The following is a 13,286-nucleotide window of genomic DNA, read 5'->3' as shown; positions in this document are numbered from 1 at the left end:
GTGGAGGGGAGGAGACAGGATGGATCTGGAGAGGGGGGAATCTAGTGTGGAGGGGAGGAGACAGAATGGGTCTGGAGAGGGGGGAATCTAGTGTGGAGGGGAGGAGACAGGATGGATCTGGAGAGGGGGGAATCTAGTGTGGAGGGGAGGAGACAGAATGGGTCTGGAGAGGGGGGAATCTAGTGTGGAGGGGAGGAGACAGGATGGATCTGGAGAGGGGGGAATCTAGTGTGGAGGGGAGGAGACAGGATGGGTCTGGAGAGGGGGGAATCTAGTGTGGAGGGGAGGAGACAGGATGGGTCTGGAGAGGGGGGAGGGCAGGAGACAGAATGGGTCTGGAGAGGGGGGAATCTAGTGTGGAGGGGAGGAGACAGGATGGGTCTGGAGAGGGGGGAATCTAGTGTGGAGGGGAGGAGACAGGATGGGTCTGGAGAGGGGGGAGGGCAGGAGACAGAATGGGTCTGGAGAGGGGGGAATCTAGTGTGGAGGGGAGGAGACAGGATGGGTCTGGAGAGGGGGGAATCTAGTGTGGACGGGAGGAGACAGGATGGGTCTGGAGAGGGGGGAATCTAGTGTGGAGGGGAGGAGACAGGATGGGTCTGGAGAGGGGGGAGGGCAGGAGACAGAATGGGTCTGGAGAGGGGGGAATCTAGTGTGGAGGGGAGGAGACAGGATGGGTCTGGAGAGGGGGGAATCTAGTGTGGAGGGGAGGAGACAGGATGGGTCTGGAGAGGGGGGAGGGCAGGAGACAGAATGGGTCTGGAGAGGGGGGAATCTAGTGTGGAGGGGAGGAGACAGGATGGGTCTGGAGAGGGGGGAATCTAGTGTGGAGGGGAGGAGACAGGATGGGTCTGGAGAGGGGGGAATCTAGTGTTGAGGGGAGGAGACAGGATGGGTCTGGAGAGGGGGGAATCTAGTGTGGAGGGGATGGAGAGGGGGGAATCTAGTGTGGAGGGGAGGAGACAGGATGGGTCTGGAGAGGGGGGAATCTAGTGTGGAGGGGAGGAGACGGGATTGGTCTGGAGAGGGGGGGAATCTAGTGTGGAGGGGAGGAGACAGGATGGGTCTGGAGAGGGGGGAATCTAGTGTGGAGGGAAGGAGACAGGATGGGTCTGGAGAGGGGGGGGAATCTAGTGTGGAGGGGAGGAGACAGGATGGGTCTGGAGAGGGGGGGGGGGAATCTAGTGTGGAGGGGAGGAGACAGGATTTATTTATTTTATTTATTTACGAGGATTTATATCGCGCACGTATCTCACCAGATAAGGCGACTCAAGGCGCATGTTACCTATTAATGCCGTGTGAGATGGAATTTTTTACACAATATATCACGCATTCACATCGGCCAGTAGATCGACTGCCTTTAGGCGCTGCATCCACCTTTCACGGCCTATTATTCCAGGTCACACGGGTATTTTGGTTGACATTTTTATCAGGATGGGTCTGGAGAGGGGGGAATCTAGTGTGGAGGGGAGGAGACAGGATGGGTCTGGAGAGGGGGGAATCTAGTGTGGAGGGGAGGAGACAGGATGGGTCTGGAGAGGGGGGAATCTAGTGTGGAGGGGAGGAGACAGGATGGGTCTGGAGAGGGGGGAATCTAGTGTGGAGGGGAGGAGACAGGATGGGTCTGGAGAGGGGGGAATCTAGTGTGGAGGGGAGGAGACAGGATGGGTCTGGAGAGAGGGGAATCTAGTGTGGAGGGGAGGAGACAGGATGGGTCTGGAGAGGGGGGAATCTAGTGTGGAGGGGAGGAGACAGGATGGGTCTGGAGAGGGGGGAATCTAGTGTTGAGGGGAGGAGACAGGATGGGTCTGGAGAGGGGGGAATCTAGTGTGGAGGGGAGGAGACGGGATTGGTCTGGAGAGGGGGGGAATCTAGTGTGGAGGGGAGGAGACAGGATGGGTCTGGAGAGGGGGAATCTAGTGTGGAGGGGAGGAGACGGGATTGGTCTGGAGAGGGGGGAATCTAGTGTGGAGGGGAGGAGACAGGATGGGTCTGGAGAGGAGGGAATCTAGTGTTGAGGGGAGGAGACAGGATGGGTCTGGAGAGGGGGGAATCTAGTGTGGAGGGGAGGAGACAGGATGGGTCTGGAGATGGGGGAATCTAGTGTGGAGGGGATGGAGAGGGGGGAATCTAGTGTGGAGGGGAGGAGACAGGATGGGTCTGGAGAGGGGGAATCTAGTGTGGAGGAGAGGAGACGGGATTGGTCTGGAGAGGGGGGGAATCTAGTGTGGAGGGGAGGAGACAGGATGGGTCTGGAGAGGGGGGAATCTAGTGTGGAGGGGAGGAGACAGGATGGGTCTGGAGAGGGGGGAATCTAGTGTGGAGGGGAGGAGACAGGATGGGTCTGGAGAGGGGGGAATCTAGTGTGGAGGGGAGGAGACAGGATGGGTCTGGAGAGGGGGGAATCTAGTGTGGAGGGGATGGAGAGGGGGGAATCTAGTGTGGAGGGGAGGAGACAGGATGGGTCTGGAGAGGGGGGAATCTAGTGTGGAGGGGAGGAGACGGGATTGGTCTGGAGAGGGGGGGAATCTAGTGTGGAGGGGAGGAGACAGGATGGGTCTGGAGAGGGGGGAATCTAGTGTGGAGGGGAGGAGACAGGATGGGTCTGGAGAGGGGGGAATCTAGTGTGGAGGGGAGGAGACAGGATGGGTCTGGAGAGGGGGGAATCTAGTGTGGAGGGGAGGAGACAGGATGGGTCTGGAGAGGAGGGAATCTAGTGTTGAGGGGAGGAGACAGGATGGGTCTGGAGAGGGGGGGGAATCTAGTGTGGAGGGCAGGAGACAGAATGGGTCTGGAGAGGGGGGAATCTAGTGTGGAGGGGAGGAGACAGGATTTATTTATTTTATTTATTTACGAGGATTTATATCGCGCACGTATCTCACCAGATAAGGCGACTCAAGGCGCATGTTACCTATTAATGCCGTGTGAGATGGAATTTTTTACACAATATATCACGCATTCACATCGGCCAGTAGATCGACTGCCTTTAGGCGCTGCATCCACCTTTCACGGCCTATTATTCCAGGTCACACGGGTATTTTGGTTGACATTTTTATCAGGATGGGTCTGGAGAGGGGGGAATCTAGTGTTGAGGGGAGGAGACAGGATGGGTCTGGAGAGGGGGGAATCTAGTGTGGAGGGGAGGAGACAGGATGGGTCTGGAGAGGGGGTAATCTAGTGTTGAGGGGAGGAGACGGGATGGGTCTGGAGAGGTGGGGGGGAATCTAGTGTGGAGGGGAGGAGACAGGATGGGTCTGGAGAGGGGGGAATCTAGTGTGGAGGGGAGGAGACAGGATGGGTCTGGAGAGGGGGAAATCTAGTGTGGAGGGGAGGAGACAGGATGGGTCTGGAGAGGGGGAAATCTAGTGTGGAGGGGAGGAGACAGGATGTGTCTGGAGAGGGGGAATCTAGTGTGGAGGGGAGGAGACAGAATGGGTCTGGAGAGGGGGAAATCTAGTGTGGAGGGGAGGAGACAGGATGTGTCTGGAGAGGGGGAATCTAGTGTGGAGGGGAGGAGACAGGATGGGTCTGGAGAGGGGGGAATCTAGTGTGGAGGGGAGGAGACAGGATGGGTCTGGAGAGGGGGGAATCTAGTGTGGAGGGGAGGAGACAGGATGGGTCTGGAGAGGGGGGAATCTAGTGTGGAGGAGACAGGATGGGTCTGGAGAGGAGGGAAGCTAGTGTGGAGGGGAGGAGACAATGATGGTCCTGAAGGGGTGTGGGGTGTCTGCGCTCACAGCCTCTTGGGGGATGTTTTGCCAGAGGCTGATCACTGACGGAAAGAATGATGTTCTTTGGGAGTCAGTGCCGGACTGGGGGACCTGTAGTCCTGTAAACTTAACTTGGCCTGGCTTAGCTTAGTCTGGCTTAGCTTAGTCTGGCTTAGCTTGGCCTGGCTTAGCTTGGCCTGGCTTAGCTTAGTCTGGCTTAGCTTAGTCTGGCTTAGCTTGGCCTGGCTTAGCTTAGTCTGGCTTAGCTTGGCCTGGCTTAGCTTGGCCTGGCTTAGCTTAGTCTGGCTTAGCTTAGTCTGGCTTAGCTTGGCCTGGCTTAGCTTAGTCTGGCTTAGCTTAGTCTGGCTTAGCTTGGCCTGGCTTAGCTTAGTCTGGCTTAGCTTGGCCTGGCTTAGCTTAGTCTGGCTTAGCTTGGCCTGGCTTAGCTTAGTCTGGCTTAGCTTGGCCTGGCTTAGCTTAGTCTGGCTTAGCTTGGCCTGGCTTAGCTTAGTCTGGCTTAGCTTAGTCTGGCTTAGCTTAGTCTGGCTTAGCTTAGTCTGGCTTAGCTTAGTCTGGCTTAGCTTAGCTTGGCTGTTGTTATGACATTCACCCATGTGTGTGACATTTTGGTGCCATTCCAGATGCAGAGGCGAGTGATGATGATGATAGCGCTGCGTCGGCCACCGGCACAGAATCTGCTGCACAGCAGTTGTGTCTGCAGCAACAACCACTGCAGCAGCAACCTGTGCAGCAACAACCACTGCAGCAGCCATGCGTACAGCAAGAGCCTTCAGCACAGCCAGCTAGTGTTGATGGGTCCTCCAGCTCTGCTCCAGACCACATCTGTTCTGGCCTCACCCTCGCTACACAAGGTCAAGGTCGGGCAGGTTTGCAACTTCTCTTTGTGGTTGGCTATGATAGGCTCTCAGATTGGAGCAAATCTTTCAACTGTAAAAGCTTGACAAAATGTCTTTAAAATAAAAACAAGGAAAATAGACAGAGCATTTTCCTTTAATAGTTATTCCTTTCATTTAAGTCAAGCTGTGTATGTTTCGTAGATGGTTACATACCTTGAAATGTATGTCTGTGTGTGACACTCTAAACCTGCTCAGTCTCAATTGAAATGTATGTCTCTGTGTGTGTGTGTGACACTCTAAACCTGCTAAGTCTCAATTGAAATGTATGTCTGTGTGTGTGTGTGACACTCTAAACCTGCTAAGTCTCAATTGAAATGTATGTCTGTGTGTGTGTGTGTGACACTCTAAACCTGCTAAGTCTCAATTGAAATGTATGTCTGTGTGTGTTTGTGTGACACTCTAAACCTGCTAAGTCTCAATTGAAATGTATGTCTGTGTGTGTGACACTCTAAACCTGCTAAGTCTCAATTGAAATGTATGTCTGTGTGTGTGACACTCTAAACCTGTTAAGTCTCAAGCTCTTTTTTTCCCCCCAGTTACAGTTGACCATGCCGCGCTCACACACCACCAGGGAACACACCACCAGGGAACACACCACCAGGGAACACACCACCAGGGAACACACCACCAGGGAACACAGAGCCTGACGCACAAAATAGGTCAAGGCTATGGAACAAGTAACGTTAAAGAGAACAGCCCCACAGCCAATCAGGATGCAGGGGACAGGGTGACACAGAAACAAGACCTGGGAACACACAGCCTTAAAGAACATAGCCCCACAGCCAATCAGAATTCAGGGACACAGAAACAAGACCAGGGAACACACAGCCTTAAAGAACATAGCCCCACAGCCAATCAGGATTCAGGGACACAGAAACATGACCAGCAAACACACAGCCTTAAAGAGCACAGCCCCACAGCCAATCAGGATTCAGGGACACAGAAACAAGACCAGGGAACACACAGCCTTAAAGAGCACAGCCCCACAGCCAATCAGGATTCAGGGACACAGAAACAAGACCAGGGAATACACAGCCTTAAAGAGCACAGCCCCACAGCCAATCAGGATGCAGGGGACAGCGTGACACAGAAACTCGGCCAGGGAACATGCAGCATGATGCAGGTAGAAAGTGAAGGTCACAGCCTAATCGGCGTGTCCGATCATAGCCCCAAAGCCAATCCCGATGCAGGAGACAGCTTGATGCAGAAGGAAGGTCAGGGTGATGGAACAAGCAGCTTTCTGCACCGAGACCGGCTGCCAACAGACTCCATGGTGTCTGTGACCGTGTCCTACATTCAGACCCCGTCAAGCTTCTACCTGGTCAAGAGCAGGACTGCCGTGGAACATCTGACCAGTCAGATTGGGTAGGTGGCATTCACAGTGTGTAGGTTGGGGGGGGGGGGGGGGGTAACCAGTGACTGTGTTCATGTTTCAGTCAAGACATAGATCAGACAAAGGGTTACTGTTTATGTTTCAGTCAAGACATAGATCAGACAAAGGGTTACTGTTTATGTTTCAGTCAAGACATAGATCAGACAAAGGGTTACCAGTGACTGTTTATGTTTCAGTCAAGACATGAATCAGACAAAGGGTTACCAGTGACTGTTTATGTTTCAGTCAAGACATAGATCAGACAAAGGGTTACCAGTGACTGTGTTTATGTTTCAGTCAAGACATAGATCAGACAAAGGGTTACCAGTGGCTGTGTTTATGTTTTAGTCAAGACATAGATCAGACAAAGGGTTACCAGTGGCTGTGTTTATGTTTCAGTCAAGACATAGATCAGACAAAGGGTTACCAGTGGCTGTGTTTATGTTTCAGTCAAGACATAGATCAGACAAAGGGTTACCAGTGACTGTGTTTATGTTTCAGTCAAGACATAGATCAGACAAAGGGTTACCAGTGACTGTGTTTATGTTTCAGTCAAGACATAGATCAGACAAAGGGTTACCAGTGGCTGTGTTTATGTTTTAGTCAAGACATAGATCAGACAAAGGGTTACCAGTGACTGTGTTTATGTTTTAGTCAAGACATAGATCAGACAAAGGGTTACCAGTGGCTGTGTTTATGTTTCAGTCAAGACATAGATCAGACAAAGGGTTACCAGTGGCTGTGTTTATGTTTCAGTCAAGACATGAATCAGACAAAGGGTTACTAGTGACTGTGTTCATGTTTCAGTCAAGACATAGATCAGACAAAGGGTTACTGTTTATGTTTTAGTCAAGACATAGATCAGACAAAGGGTTACCAGTGACTGTGTTTATGTTTCAGTCAAGACATGAATCAGACAAAGGGTTACCAGTGACTGTTTATGTTTCAGTCAAGACATAGATCAGACAAAGGGTTACCAGTGGCTGTGTTTATGTTTCAGTCAAGACATGAATCAGACAAAGGGTTACTAGTGACTGTGTTCATGTTTCAGTCAAGACATAGATCAGACAAAGGGTTACTGTTTATGTTTTAGTCAAGACATAGATCAGACAAAGGGTTACCAGTGACTGTGTTTATGTTTCAGTCAAGACATGAATCAGACAAAGGGTTACCAGTGACTGTTTATGTTTCAGTCAAGACATAGATCAGACAAAGGGTTACCAGTGACTGTTTATGTTTCAGTCAAGACATGAATCAGACAAAGGGTTACCAGTGGCTGTGTTTATGTTTCAGTCAAGACATAGATCAGACAAAGGGTTACCAGTGACCGTTTATGTTTCAGTCAAGACATAAATCAGACAAAGGGTTACCAGTGGCTCTGTTTATGTTTCAGTCAAGACATAGATCAGACAAAGGGTTACCAGTGACTGTTTATGTTTCAGTCAAGACATGAATCAGACAAAGGGTTACCAGTGGCTGTGTTTATGTTTCAGTCAAGACATAGATCAGACAAAGGGTTACCAGTGGCTGTGTTTATGTTTCAGTCAAGACATAGATCAGACAAAGGGTTACCAGTGTCTGTTTATGTTTCAGTCAAGACCAGACAAAGGGTTACCAGTGGCTGTGTTTATGTTTCAGTCAAGACATAGATCAGAAAAGGGTTACCAGTGGCTGTGTTTATGTTTCAGTCAAGACCAGACAAAGGGTTACCAGTGACTGTTTATGTTTCAGTCAAGACATAGATCAGACAAAGGGTTACTGTTTATGTTTCAGTCAAGACATAGATCAGACACAGGGTTACCAGTGACTGTTTATGTTTCAGTCAAGACATAGAACAGACAAAGAGTTACCAGTGGCTGTGTTTTTGTTTCAGTCAAGACATAGATCAGAGAAAGGGTTACCAGTGGCTGTGTTTTTGTTTCAGTCAAGACATAGATCAGACAAAGGGTTACCAGTGGCTCTGTTTATGTTTCAGTCAAGACATAGATCAGACAAAGGGTTACCAGTGGCTCTGTTTATGTTTCAGTCAAGACATAGATCAGACAAAGGGTTACCAGTGGCTCTGTTTATGTTTCAGTCAAGACATAGATCAGACAAAGGGTTACCAGTGGCTGTGTTTATGTTTCAGTCAAGACATAGATCAGACAAAGGGTTACCAGTGGCTCTGTTTATGTTTCAGTCAAGACATAGATCAGACAAAGGGTTACCAGTGGCTGTGTTTATGTTTCAGTCAAGACATAGATCAGACAAAGGGTTACTGTTTATGTTTCAGTCAAGACATAGATCAGACACAGGGTTACCAGTGACTGTTTATGTTTCAGTCAAGACATAGAACAGACAAAGAGTTACCAGTGGCTGTGTTTTTGTTTCAGTCAAGACATAGATCAGACAAAGGGTTACCAGTGGCTGTGTTTATGTTTCAGTCAAGACATAGATCAGACAAAGGGTTACCAGTGGCTCTGTTTATGTTTCAGTCAAGACATAGATCAGACAAAGGGTTACCAGTGGCTCTGTTTATGTTTCAGTCAAGACATAGATCAGACAAAGGGTTACCAGTGGCTGTGTTTATGTTTCAGTCAAGACATAGATCAGACAAAGGGTTACCAGTGGCTCTGTTTATGTTTCAGTCAAGACATAGATCAGACAAAGGGTTACCAGTGGCTGTGTTTATGTTTCAGTCAAGACATAGACCAGACAAAGGGTTACCAGTGACTGTGTTTATGTTTCAGTCAAGACATAGATCAGACAAAGAGTAACCAGTGGCCGTGTTATTGTTTCAGTCACCACGTTCAGGAGACGAGGGACGTGGAGAGGTCGGTGTGTGAGGGAACTCTGTGCCTGGCTCCGTTCTCTGACTCAATCTTTTACAGGGCCCAGGTCACTAGACTGCACAGCGGTAAGTCCTCACGTCTAAAGCTGCTGTCACACAGCTGTAAGTCATCATGTCTAAAGCTGCTGTCACACAGCGGTAAGTCCTCATGTCTAAAGCTGCTGTCACACAGCGGTAAGTCCTCATGTCTAAAGCTGCTGTCACACAGCGGTAAGTCCTCATGTCTAAAGCTGCTGTCACACAGCGGTAAGTCCTCATGTCTTAAGCTGCTGTCACACAGCGGTAAGTCCTCATGTCTAAAGCTGCTGTCACACAGCGGTAAGTCCTCATGTCTAAAGCTGCTGTCACACAGCGGTAAGTTCTCATGTCTTAAGCTGCTGTAAGACAGCGGTAAGTCAACTCTGAGAGTGTCTTAGAGAGAGAGAGAGAGAGAGAGAGAGAATACGAATACGAATACGAAAGTTTATTCAGTTTTAGGCTAGAGCCCCTTCTGAAGGGTATGCGTCCATATACAACATAATCATAGCAAATATTGTGTTTCATAAATGACCCAAATTTGTATACATCAAACAGTAATACATGTGTACATAGATCATGTCACAGTGATTAATCTTTTCATTCCCTGATAAATATATTGTGCTAATTTGGATATTTGACTGACATTTCCAGTAGACATAAGTAAAGTATATCGGTACATACATGGATGGTTATAATATTTTGGCTTTATAGAGAGAGAGAGACTTACCACCTGCAATGTACGGACAGGTTTGCAATGGCCCAAGGGTGTCCGTTCATGACGGGGACTGCTGTAGTAGTTTGGACATTGCCTGGTCAGTTCATTTTATACCCATTATTTTATTTCAGACGGAGCAGTGACCGTGTACTTCATTGACTTTGGCAACTATCATGTGACTGCCGGCAGTCAGCTCCTGGTGCTGCCCCTTGGGTTGAGAAAGTTGCCTGCCCTTGGCATCCATTGCTGTCTCAGTGGGGTAAGTGTCAGATCTTGGCATCCATTGCTGTCTCAGTGGGGTAAGTGTCAGATCTTGGCATCCATTGCTGTCTCAGTGGGGTAAGTGTCAGATCTTAGCATCCATTGCTGTCTCAGTGGGGTAAGTGTCAGATCTTGGCATCCATTGCTGTCTCAATTAAACACTGAAACTGGCTGCTGTTCAAGCAGAATCAACTGCAATTCGCTGATCAAAAATAAAATGTTAGAGATTAACGACAAGGGCCTCAAATGTTTGCACTTCCTCAAATGTTTGCACTTCAGGAAGCATCCACAGTGATAATGACAGCAGAATCAATTGCATGTCGCTATATGAATGAGGAATAAAATTTCAGGGCTTGCTGACAAGGGCCTCCAATGTTTGCACTTCAAAAAGCGTCCTATGAGCTTATGTTACCGGCTGCTTGTGTTCAATTCTGGACGTTTCGTTGACATTTTGCCATGCATGCCTTGCAAGTATTTTCTTATCATAATGATAATAACAGACCTGGGAACCCATACGATTTCGCCGTATTGTGTACGCAGGATTATCTAGAATACGAGCAGTACGGTCAGTGGAAAAAAATACGACGAGAACAATTCCTACACTACTTTTTCGCAAGCTCATCCCGAAGCCAATCCAGTATTCTGATACAATTACATGATAAAAAAATGTCAGTAAACATTGAAAGAAGCATTTGTTTTAAACGTATTTGTAAATTAAATTAACGGTGCGACGGACGCGTGTGAAACATGTTTGAATCATGGATGTTCAAATGCTGTGCGGAGTACACTCATTTTTCTGAAAATACACCAAGTTAACTTGAGAATACTCCAAGTGCAAAACATAGGTTCCCATGTCTGTAATAATAATATGGGAGATTTATAGAGTATTCTATACAACATGTCTGTGTTCTGTGATAAATTCACACAGTGTTCTATACAACATGTCTGTGTTCTGTGTTAAATTCACACAGTGTTCTATACAACATGATTGTGTTCTGTGTTAAATTCACACTGTGTTCTATACAACATGTCTGTGTTCTGTGATAAATCCACACAGTGTTCTATACAACATGATTGTGTTCTGTGTTAAATTCACACAGGTGACATCCTCCAGCAGCACCGGCCTGTGGACAGAGGCGGCCATCAATCAGTTCACGGAGAAAGTGACCAATCAGGAGCTGATCTGCAAGGCTAAGCTCCAGCCACATGGCCACCACTCCCTCCCCACCCTTGTGGACTTGTACCGGCCAACCCGCGTCTTCACTCCCACCTCTAGAAAGGTCAGCAGTCTGCTTGTCTCCGTGTCTGTGTGTGCTAACCCTAACCACCTCTAGAAAGGTCAGCAGTCTGCTTGTCTCCTGTCTGTGTGTGCTAACCCTAACCCTAACCACCTCTAGAAAGGTCAGCAGTCTTCTTGTCTCCTGTCTGTGTGTGCTAACCCTAACCACCTCTAGAAAGGTCAGCAGTCTGCTTGTCTCCTGTCTGTGTGTGCTAACCCTAACCACCTCTAGAAAGGTCAGCAGTCTGCTTGTCTCCTGTCTGTGTGTGCTAACCCTAACCACCTCTAGAAAGGTCAGCAGTCTGCTTGTCTCCTGTCTGTGTGTGCTAACCCTAACCACCTCTAGAAAGGTCAGCAGTCTTCTTGTCTCCTGTCTGTGTGTGCTAACCCTAACCACCTCTAGAAAGGTCAGCAGTCTGCTTGTCTCCTGTCAGTGTGTGATAACCCTAACCACCTCTAGAAAGGTCAGCAGTCTTCTTGTCTCCGTGTCTGTGTGTGCTAACCCTAACCACCTCTAGAAAGGTCAGCAGTCTGCTTGTCTCCTGTCAGTGTGTGCTAACCCTAACCACCTCTAGAAAGGTCAGCAGTCTTCTTGTCTCCTGTCTGTGTGTGCTAACCCTAACCACCTCTAGAAAGGTCAGCAGTCTGCTTGTCTCCTGTCTGTGTGTGCTAACCCTAACCACCTCTAGAAAGGTCAGCAGTCTTCTTGTCTCCTGTCTGTGTGTGCTAACCCTAACCACCTCTAGAAAGGTCAGCAGTCTTCTTGTCTCCGTGTCTGTGTGTGCTAACCCTAACCACCTCTAGAAAGGTCAGCAGTCTTCTTGTCTCCTGTCTGTGTGTGCTAACCCTAACCCTAACCACCTCTAGAAAGGTCAGCAGTCTTCTTGTCTCCGTGTCTGTGTGTGCTAACCCTAACCACCTCTAGAAAGGTCAGCAGTCTGCTTGTCTCCTGTCTGTGTGTGCTAACCCTAACCACCTCTAGAAAGGTCAGCAGTCTGCTTGTCTCCGTGTCTGTGTGTGCTAACCCTAACCACCTCTAGAAAGGTCAGCAGTCTGTTTGTCTCCTGTCAGTGTGTGCTAACCCTAACCACCTCTAGAAAGGTCAGCAGTCTTCTTGTCTCCCTGTCTGTGTGTGCTAACCCTAACCACCTCTAGAAAGGTCAGCAGTCTGCTTGTCTACGTGTCAGTGTGTGCTAACATTGACATTGTTTGAGAGTGGTGTTGATGACCAATGTTGACATTGTTTGAGAGTGATGTTGATGACCAATGTTGACATTGTTTGAGAGTGATGACCATTGTTGACATTGTTTGAGAGTGATGTTGATGACCAATGTTGACATAGTTTGAGAGTGATGTTGATGACCAATGTTGACATTGTTTGAGGGTGATGTTGATGACCAATGTTGACATAGTTTGAGAGTGATGTTGATGACCAATGTTGACATTGTTTGAGAGTGATGACCAATGTTGACATTGTTTGAGAGTGATGTTGATGACCAATGTTGACATTGTTTGAGAGTGATGACCAATGTTGACATTGTTTGAGAGTGATGTTGATGACCAATGTTGACATAGTTTGAGAGTGGTGTTGATGACCAATGTTGACATTGTTTGAGAGTGATGACCAATGTTGACATTGTTTGAGAGTGGTGTTGATGACCAATGTTGACATTGTTTGAGAGTGATGTTGATGACCAATGTTGACATTGTTTGAGAGTGATGACCAATGTTGACATTGTTTGAGAGTGATGTTGATGACCAATGTTGACATTGTTTGAGAGTGATGACCAATGTTGACATTGTTTGAGAGTGGTGTTGATGACCAATATTGACATTGTTTGAGAGTGATGTTGATGACCAATGTTGACATTGTTTCACAGTGGTGTTGATGACCAATGTTGACATTGTTTGAGAGTGATGTTGATGACCAATGTTGACATTGTTTGAGAGTGGTGTTGATGACCAATGTTGACATTGTTTGAGAGTGATGTTGATGACCAATGTTGACATTGTTTGAGAGTGATGACCAATGTTGACATTGTTTCAGAGTGGTGTGGCCCAGCCAGGGGAGGCAAGCACGCCCAACATTAGCATCGCCAGCCTCCTGCTGTACTTGAAGCTGGCCGCGCCTGCAGACAACAACCGCCTGCTAGGAAGGCTGATCGAGACCACACACACCACGTT

The 13,286-nt window shown here is 48.3% G+C and overlaps 1 protein-coding gene across 1 annotated transcript in view; it reads left to right on the top strand.

Moving 5' to 3' along the window:
- Positions 1-13,286, top strand: part of LOC138963731 (uncharacterized) — an 83,899-nt gene that overhangs the window by 28,210 nt on the left and 42,403 nt on the right. Inside the window, exons 4-9 of the mRNA XM_070335581.1 lie at positions 4,352-4,597; positions 5,164-5,992; positions 8,780-8,895; positions 9,694-9,821; positions 10,924-11,103; positions 13,150-13,286. The exon at positions 13,150-13,286 is cut by the window's right edge and continues 921 nt beyond it. Coding sequence (XP_070191682.1) covers positions 4,352-4,597; positions 5,164-5,992; positions 8,780-8,895; positions 9,694-9,821; positions 10,924-11,103; positions 13,150-13,286 — 1,636 coding nt within the window. The remainder of the gene's footprint in view (positions 1-4,351; positions 4,598-5,163; positions 5,993-8,779; positions 8,896-9,693; positions 9,822-10,923; positions 11,104-13,149) is intronic.

The sequence above is a fragment of the Littorina saxatilis genome, linkage group LG4, assembly GCF_037325665.1.
Source record: "Littorina saxatilis isolate snail1 linkage group LG4, US_GU_Lsax_2.0, whole genome shotgun sequence".
Taxonomy (NCBI): Eukaryota; Metazoa; Mollusca; class Gastropoda; order Littorinimorpha; family Littorinidae; genus Littorina; species Littorina saxatilis.
This window is presented reverse-complemented; position numbering and strand designations above follow the sequence as displayed.